The sequence below is a fragment of the Clupea harengus genome, chromosome 23, assembly GCF_900700415.2.
Source record: "Clupea harengus chromosome 23, Ch_v2.0.2, whole genome shotgun sequence".
Classification (NCBI taxonomy): domain Eukaryota; kingdom Metazoa; phylum Chordata; class Actinopteri; order Clupeiformes; family Clupeidae; genus Clupea; species Clupea harengus.
The window spans coordinates 16678943-16688580 of NC_045174.1; the positions used below are offsets into that span (position 1 = coordinate 16678943).

At 45.4% G+C, this 9638-nt stretch overlaps 1 protein-coding gene across 1 annotated transcript; it reads left to right on the plus strand.

The window, feature by feature from the left end:
- Positions 1-5339: 5339 nt before the first annotated feature.
- si:ch73-127m5.2 (uncharacterized protein LOC561202 homolog) lies at positions 5340-9468 on the plus strand. Its single transcript, XM_012819086.3, has 4 exons — positions 5340-5488; positions 6116-6796; positions 7531-7660; positions 8501-9468. Exons 2-4 carry the CDS (start codon positions 6271-6273, stop codon positions 8976-8978), a joined length of 1134 nt encoding a protein of 377 aa, XP_012674540.2. The 5' UTR covers positions 5340-5488; positions 6116-6270; the 3' UTR covers positions 8979-9468.
- Positions 9469-9638: the final 170 nt, after the last annotated feature.

The following is a 9638-nucleotide window of genomic DNA, read 5'->3' on the forward strand; positions in this document are numbered from 1 at the left end:
TTAAAATACCCTTTTGCACACTTTCTTCATTTGTTTTCAGTGCACCCCCGCCCCTAATAGTTAGTTCTTTCTTGTCCAAATATTTGTTCCCGATGTTACAAAAGGGATGCAAATTCAGGAGCTGAATCATCACAGTGTGTGTGCTACAAAACCCATGCTGGAGGGCTCGATACACAAATTAGCAGTGCCGAGTCAGGAACAAAAAAAAGAAAGAAAAAACTCAAACAATAGGTTCTAAGAGAGGGGAAGAACGCACACGGCCCAGATCTTATCGGACTCTGGACCGGGTCAGGCGTTGGCAGAGAGCCGGCACCGACCCGATACCTCCACAGCATCTGCCTCAGGGGCAGGAAGAAGCGAGCAGCACTCAGTATATTAAGGACCATTATAAACGTGTGGGGGAGACCCGTCACACAGTATATTAAGGACCATTATAAAGCGTGTGGGGAGACCCATATGGCTTGTGCCAGTTATCGTAAATCATATATCATGGGTGCACTTTGTGAGATCTTTATGTCAGGTCATTTTATGAGGGCATTAATAAGAGGCATATTAAAATGACTGAATGTCAAAGTGCTGTCTGTAAATGCATGTGATCTGGAAAACACTATTTCTCTGCCAGTAGGGGTGATACATTGAGGAATGATAGGAATTCGGATTACTTTTCAAAATATGTACAGAAGTTGATCTGATAGGCTTTAGTTTGTTTGTATAACAAAAACAAACAGACAGATAATTTGTTCTAAAGAAGGCTTCTGGGTATAGTGCACCATATCTGCCATATCTAAAACAGCATTCATTCACTCAATAAGCACAAGCACCAATATTGAGGAAGACATGCCACCCCAGTACACACACACACACACACACACACACACACACACACACACATACATAATTGCAGACACACACACACACACACACACACACTCACATACAGACTCTCTCTCTCTCTTTCTCTCTCACACACACACACACACAGAGACACAGACACTCATACTCACACACACACACACACACACACACACACACACACACACACACACACACACACACACACACACACACACACACACACACACACACACACACACGCCTTTGCTCAAACATCTGGTTTTTCCCCACCACCTCCTCTGTCAAATGGCACGTTTTCACGTTTCCACCAGCCGGCTGACCTTCCACCCACAGACACGCGCGCATACGCAGACGGATCTGAATGAAGACTTTCATTCAGTCCAACCCCACATAGCAGTTTACTCTAGACCACTTCTGGACCACTTCTGGCTCAGTTCTGGCTCAGTTCTGGCTCACATGTGGCACGGATCCAGCACATTCTGCCCTTCACATTACCCCCTGACCGCTCTAGCAGAACAGAACAGCTACTGTTGTCCACACGATTGGCCAATCACACGCAGGTTAGACAGCCAAACATGTGTAGGGAGAGAGAGGCGAGGCGAGGGAGGCGAGGGGGAAGACGAGGGGTAGAGATAAGGGAAGAGAGTAAGGAGGAAGAGATAAGGACATTTAAAAGTGAGAGAGAGATAAATAGAGGCAAGAGGGAATAGAGGCAGAAAGAGGGGGAGTTGGGAGAGGAGGGACGACTGAGAAACAGACAAAGGAGAGAGGAGGAAAACAGAAAGAGAAAAGCAGGAGAGAAAGAGAAACGAGAATGCGTCAGAGAAATAGGGAATGATTGATAAAAAAAAACATACAGACAGGGCATATACACACCAACTCAGACACGTAAGTCCTCCGCCTTTTGGATGCGGATGCTGCGTTGTCATGGCAACCCAAACAGTTCAAAATGTTCACTGCCAGCTCCCCTCCAATCCTGCCTCCAGTTTAAAGGACCCATATAGGAGGCAATTGTCTTTGTGCTGGAGGCAGAGTGAAAACTGAAGGGATTTGGGCAGCCCATCTCCGCCAAAGCGCCGCGGCTGCCAGTAGGGGATTCTATGGCCGAAAGCAGGGAGTCAGCTGTAATCTACTTATTCTGAAATAAGCCTTCTGTGAGTCACAACGTCTCCCACATTACCTGCCTGGCAATCAGGAACAAAACAAACACAGACACACACACACACACACACACAGACACAGACAGAGACACAGACACAGACAGACACAGACACAGACACAGACACATACACCGACGTACAGAAGTACAGTCATACACACTCAAGCAGACCACACACACAAAGGTTCACATACACCGCACGCATACATACACACACAGACACACACACAAATACAGACATGCATACTCAGGGATACACACACACACACACACTCAGGCACACACACACCACTTTTAAACGTACACATTCAACCTCGCACTCTCACCCACTCTCTTCTCCCCCTTTTACCGACTTTCTTTCAGCTCTCTCTTTCCTTTCTGTCTCTCGCTCCGTCGTCTTTCTTTCCCTTCTTTATGCAAAACCATTTGGGTGAGAGGCTTTCATGAGGGCTGATGGGGTGCCACATTGGCGGCGTCAGTCACGATCGCTCCACCCTGGGGCACCATCTTCAAATCCCATTACCCCACCCCACCCCCAGCCAGGAGCCAATCTCACTAAAGACAGTTGGTATGGAAACGGCTAGGGGGAAAACACTGCTGAGAACGACTCCCTTTTTTCCTCTTATCTATCAGGGGGACTCGCTTTAAATTCATCCGCCCAGGATCCTATAAATCAAAGTTGAAAGAAATGAAGACGTCTATTAATGTGAGCGTGGGTCTTTGCAGAACCATTTAAAGCACTCTTAGCAAACGCATTACCAATGCATAATGATTACTTTCCAAGTGTGTTTTTTCTGTCTTTCAACATTTGGATTTTTTTCCTTCTGTGTTATTCCAAACACTCTCTCATACACAGCCATTATGGGCAAAAGGTCTTGATGACTCACTAATGTCCTTAATATCTGTTATCGTTTTCTTCCATATGGAATCAACTAGAAACACATATGCATTGCATACATAATGCAATACATAATGCACATTTATTAATCATGTCATACATACATACAAAAGACTTCATTAATGTGACAATCCAGAGTAGATGAAGAGGGAGTATATCCAAATGATTCATTACATTGGCTAGTAACTGTCTGAGATTGTTTCCCGTTGTTTCGAGACAAACTAGAATGACATAAGGTGCTAAGGGGGAACTCTGTCTGATAACTTCTGACCACGTCGAGCAATTTATGCTTCATTTAGTCACCTTTTTTAAGGTGATGAGAGCGACTCGCATCTCATCAGCGGAACCGTCCCGCTGTGATGCAGCGCATCGTTTATCGCTGCAGCGCCGCGAGCGCAGGATGGTTCTCCGAGATAGCGCTCAAAGTAGGACACTTCAAAAAGCCGTTCGCACGCGCTAATCAGATGTTCCAGCGCTAATGAGAAAGCTCCAGCCTCGGCTCTATCAACTCGAACTGCATCCCTGATGCAAAATGACAGGAAAGGTTGATTTTTTTTTTTTTTTTTGGAAAGATAAGAATACATGGAAAGTGTGGAGAGAGAGTGAGAGAGAGCGCGAAAATGTAAACATTCATCAAACTGCACAAGCCTGCTACGAATCTGGGTCAATCTTTCTATCCCCAGAAGTAGAGAGAGAGGAGGGCAGAGCTTCGAGTTAATTGTGCAAGATGAGGCAAGTCTTGACGTTTTAATTAAAAGTGTTCACGGGAAGAAGGTCGGCGACAATAGAGATTTAAGAGGTGGCAACTAGAACTGAGTGAGCCGCTCGATTCATTAGCCTGTAAGTTGTACATCAAAAACCTGGGCTCAACTCTCTTTAGCACTTGAAAAAGAACAAGTGAATGATGGATTGCAGGAGAGTGAATAGAGTGAGAGGCGAGGCACAGAGAAAAACACAGACAGTAGGCGGATGGGTGGGTGAGACCTAGAGAGAGGGAAAGACAGCAAGAGTGAGACAGAGAGGGAGGGAGAGAGAGAGACTGTCTAGGTATATATATATTTTTATTTCATTTAATTAAAAAATATATATATATCTCACAATTCTCACTACGTCTATACAGGCTTTGACAACTGCCCTATTGTATGATACATTCGTGCCAATAAAGGCCAATTGAATTGGACTATAGAGAGAGAAACAGAGAGAGAGAGGGAGAGAGAGAGAGAGGGTGGGAGACTAATGGACTCAGAGGAAACAGCAGTTTGATATGTGAAGGCTTGACAACAGTGCTGAGGAAGGACTATTTGTGCCTTCCCGACAAAACAGCATGTGCGTCTCGCTCTGGCCCTCCATCCTGCCGAGTGGTCATTTGTGCCAGAAATAATGGACAGATCAAATCCAACACGTCACGGAGAGGAGGAGAGCAAAGACAGTAGCACATATCTCGCAAGTAATCATAGTGATAAATCTGCTGAGAGATGCCATTAAATGAACACTGTGGCAAGATCGCAGAGAATGTGACCACTACTCAGACAGAACCATATTTGTCTAAGGCTGTTCTCTTACTGTTCCCCATGCAAGTGTAATACTTTGGACCATCTAAGCAAAGAATCTGCTTGTGTGTGTGTGTGTGTGTGTGTGTGTGTAGTGAGTAACTGCAAGAGAGAAAAGAGAAACAATGATATATAGAGGTAGAGAAAGATCGATTGAATGCAGGCCTACAGTAGAATAGCACTTTCAGTTCACTACTGTAATTGTGTATGTACTGCCTCCTGCTGGCCGTCGCTGATTAGTGCACTATATCAAACGTCGCTATGTAGCCCGGGGAAAGGTTACTCTCTCATTCGTTGGCACTTCCCTACAGATTAACCATCCATCTGATAAAATAGACTGATCATCGCGCAGTCTACCTGCAGCGTTCAATTTCTGATCGCATTCAGCGATATTTGTCCTATCCTACTTTGTCACTATCCACCTTCCACTTTCTGTAAAATCCAATGTGTTTACATTTGGTAATAAACTAAATCTATAAGAAGAAGAATAAATAGCCAAAATGGTTTATAATGTTGCCTACTCAACAGCATAGGCTACGACATAATTTACTTTAGGTAGATGGTAGAAATATACGTATAGAGAATATACGTATAGCCTACGTTTAGATGGTATAAATATAAACAACAGTTTACAAGCAGTAGTACTCAACAATCCAATTGTTTCTGACGACATGACACACCTATTAACCCAAAGTCGTAATAGGATCAAGGTCTACATGTTGAAACACAGTAGCGCGTGGTGCCGAAGTCCATTGTTCGGAGAACCATTCATCACCGGAAATTCCGCCTACATCCCGACGTCAGTCGAACACCATGCAAGGTCCTCGAATAAGAAGTGCGAGAGAGGTTGATTGGCAACTATTTTGGCCAATCCGTAAGCAGAATAATGCAGCTATGGCGATTGTGCACTGTTTGCTGATTTGCAACCCGCCGAAACAGTACTGAAGAAGAAGGAGACCATCGCCCGTTTCGCCATGGACTGTTCTAGGATCAGTATAGTAGAACAACAACATTAACCGTAGAGCGGTAAGTAAGAAAAGCTGTCAGTAAGTTACATCTGGATCAAGGTTAGCGGTGTTATTGTAACCGAGGCATTCTCAACGACTTTCGGACGCATGGTTTACGGTGAAACAGTGTCGCAACACATTCCAAACATAGTGTCCTACAAAGCCTTCGGCCTAGCTACTGTTTAGTTACAATAAGTAGCCTAGTGATTGTGGAGTGTTTGATATAATTTCGCTCCTGAGTATGGTAATGCATTACATACTAAATAAAGACCGGAATAAACTTTTGACAGAAGAACCAGATCTCAGTTAATCGAATTTGGAACTTTGGTGGCCAAATTCGCTTAATGGTCACCTTGCATTAACAGGGCGTGCTGTGCACGTCAGTTGTGCATGTCAGATTTACGGGAAAGTGTGTGTGTGTAGTGCACAGACAACCTAGATTCTATCAGCGTATGCTGTATCACGGCTGTTACACTTTGTTGATTGATTGTCTGGGTGCTAATGAAAAGTTAATTCACAGAATCGATGTTTATAGGTTAACTGGTTATACTTATAAAAGGGGAAGTTACAAATGCCGAAGTCCATTGAATCCTTCTGAAATTTGATTTCTGACGTAACTAGACCCTGTGTTGTTGCTTTCTCACAGGTGCATCATAACGGGGACTACATTAAATGTGATAGGAATGTAGTGGAAAATTGAACTGAAGCAATCTCTAAAAACAGCACACCAAATGTCAACTCACCCATAGTGGGGTGCCAGTTCAGTCAGTTCAAGGAAAACCGCAAACCACAGTTTGAGTAATGGAACCTACGCCTAGCATCCATATGACCTCCATCCCCACCACAAATGACCTAGTCCAGGTTTCGGTGGGTGACGCCATGCCTGTTGGCATATACCAGCCTCAGGACCAAGGCCAGAACGCAGGGCACAGCGCGTTGGCGTCGGCCGTGGTCATGCAAGCCTTGGCCCACGTGACCCAAGACGGGCCCACCCAAGCGGCGACCGCCATGGAGGGAACGCTGGGAGCCCAGAACGAGTCCTCGAGCGTCCCCATCCCTGTGTACGAGCTCCCCTTCGCCGAGGTGGCCTCCTTGCTGGACCCCAACATGAAGAGCTCCAAGGCGCGCAAGTACCAGATCTGCTACGACGAGGTGAAGCGGCGGCTGGAGCCCCCGGAGAAGATGTCCCTGCGCTCGCTGGCGGCCTACACCAGGGTGAGCCGAGGCCCCGCCAGCAAGAGGTCACTGCTGGAGTCGCTCAACGTCCTGGGGCTGTCGCCGAGCACCAACACGGCCGTGTCCAGCTCCTTCTCCAAACTCACAGAAGGTAAGGGGGTGTGTGTGTGGGGGGGGGGGGGGGGGGCATGGACCATGGGTTCCTGATCCAAACTCACAGAAGGTAAGGGTGCGCCAACAACCAGGACTTTGGCGTTCGTGGTTCCGGTTCCAGTAAGGGGCTGACATCACCGAGGTGATGAATAAGATACCCAGGGAACACTCAAATAATCAAATCAAAACTTTATTTATATACCACATTTCATACCAAGAGGCGCCACAATCACTTTAAGGAGAACTGTACACATTTTTCCCTGACCACTAATGAGACGATCGAGCACTCTCCTGGAGAAAGCGCAAACATATTAGAAAGCACACACATAGCATAACCAAGGTGATGGATTAGATACTCAGGGAGCACTCACGCTTATAGAAATAAATGGAGCTACATTTGTTGTACGTTGTAACTCGTTTGGAGTGGAAGCATCTACTAAATGAAAATAATGTATCAGGTTTATAGACAGATATCAATAAAGGTAATTAGGTTTGTGACTGCAAAGAAGCAAGAAGCTTTGAGAGCCACTGATTTCAATTGAGTTGATTCAGTTCTTTCCATGGGAAACTTAATTTGTTTCCTTTTAAATTCATTTTTTTTATTTTGTACTATTTGAAACTTAGAATTCTTTCTATACTTGTGCATAGAATGTTACAAAGTTTGGTGACAAAGACAGTGTTCTGTGTTTCTCTTCTCTGTGCTCCGGTTTGGCCGTCTTGGCATTCCATCAGGTGACACCGCGGCGCTCTGTAAAGACATGAAGGACTTTGCGTTCCAGTACGTGGACTACGAGAACATGGCCAAACAGCTGATGCCAGAGTCCAATCATGTGCAACACTGGTCAAAGATCATTGAGACAAGGTGAGGGACCCATGTTTGCCATGGAAATGTGGTTTAGAACTTCTCCTGTTCTCCAGATAGGGAGAAAAACGAACATAGTATGCATGCAAAGAGAGCATTGGCAGACTATTCTAACTTAAAGGCCACAAGACTTAAAGAAGGTGTATGCGGCCTTATTGTACAAGCTTATCCCACTGACTCGCTGTGTCTGAGGATTCCTCTCTGCTCTAAGCAGGCAGCAACACTCCTTTTTATAACCTCTGACCTTTAACATTGACAAGGGCAATGCTGCATGTTGCAGAAAGACTAGCTAGAATTAAAGGTAAACTCAGCTAATCCCTACCCGCAATTAAAACAACAATAACAATTAAAACACCGTAAACTCAACAATCTCTACCTGCAATCTCAAGTCTAGATGGACACTGTAGTTCCCAGTTAAAACACATTCCCCCGTGTGTCTCTAGTCTAGATGGACACTGTAGTTCCCAGTTAAAACATATTCCCCCATGAGTGTCTCTAGATGGACACTGTAGTTCCTGTTTGTCCCGTCTTGCAACAGTAAGCTCATTCTGACCCTCTGTCTTCCAGTCTTTCCACATTTAAACCGATCATCTATAGTTACCTCCACACATACACATACATACATATCATAAACACATGTAAAATATTGTAGGATTTTTTTTTGCTGACGAGACAACTTGACCTATTCTCACCCTCTGGCATCTATTCTTTCCCACATTTAAACCATTCCCCCATGTTTATCTTCTGACTTATGATATAATATAATATATAAAATATACATTGTTTAGCAGTATACTGTAGACTACTTCTGATCCTCTTGCGTTCTGCTTCCACCACTAGGAATTACCTGGAGGAGATGAGGAAGTGTTTCCGCGACCCGGTCAACAGCAAGTCCTTCACCAACGCCACGCACGGCCTGGGCCCAGGCATGCTGGACGTAGCGCTGGACATGGTGGACGGCGTCATCGAGCGGCAGATCCGCATCCTCTCGGGCAACTCCGAGCCCAAGTCCGAGTCGGCGGTCCAGAAAGTGCGCAAGCGCATGAGGAAGCCCCGGGCGCCCAAGGACAACAACAAACACCCCAGGGAGGGCAAATCTAGAGGCAGGGGCAAGAGCAAGGCTGGCCCCAGCGCCAATGTGGGCGCCAACGTCGACGGCGACACCCAGAGCAGGAAACAGATCCGATTGGACCCCGGCACCGCCACCGCAGAGACCCAGGAGCCTGCGTCCATGGAGAGCAGCGTCCTGACCCTGGTCTCCGTGGGTTACGAAACCATCTCCAGTGGGCTCGGCACCACAACGACAGGCCTAGCGTAACCATGGGGACACCAACTGTCAAGGACCCTGAGCAAAGTGCTCCGACTCAGAGCATAGGTGTTACTGTTGTTGTGGGTAGATTTAAAGGTTAGTTTCACATGGCCATAGGTGTCTGAGTTCGTCAGAGGGCTAAAGACCTTTCTTCAAATGGATATTTACACAATCAGAAAGTACTACTTCCATACGACATGCTAGTTGTGTGAAGCACTGTGATGGTTTGGAACGCACTGCTTAAAACTGGTCTAAAGCACTGATTTCTTTTTCTGTTCTGTTTTGGATTTAGATTTGGTTACATACTTAGAGAAAAAAAAACAAGTCAGTTCAAACTCATTTTACTGAGTAATGGCGCCCAGTAATGGGACTTTCATTTTGTGTCCTGGGATGATTTTTATGTTGGGGGGGGGTTATGACTGATTCTAATGTATGTGTCAAAAGACAACAGGACAGCTTGACGACTTGTATTAAATGATTCAAGAATTTTTTTAATATATATATTGGCTTCACCGTCCTTGTTTTCAACACTAAACTGAAAGCCATGGGCTTTTTGCATTACATGCATTTTGGCATCTTCCTCTCTTTCATATTCCACCTCATGCCTGTGATGGCAGCATAACTGCTTGTGAAAATATATATGAACGTCTCTGCGATCGGTAGGGTTTT

Excerpts from the sequence above, each read along its gene's own strand:
- si:ch73-127m5.2 (XM_012819086.3), top strand. The coding sequence starts at position 6,271 with ATGGAACCTACGCCTAGCATCCATATGACCTCCATCCCCACCACAAAT. Across the intron at positions 6,797-7,530 it reads CTTCTCCAAACTCACAGAAG|GTGACACCGCGGCGCTCTGT; the intron begins GTAAGGGGGTGT and ends GCATTCCATCAG. Across the intron at positions 7,661-8,500 it reads TCAAAGATCATTGAGACAAG|GAATTACCTGGAGGAGATGA; the intron begins GTGAGGGACCCA and ends TTCCACCACTAG.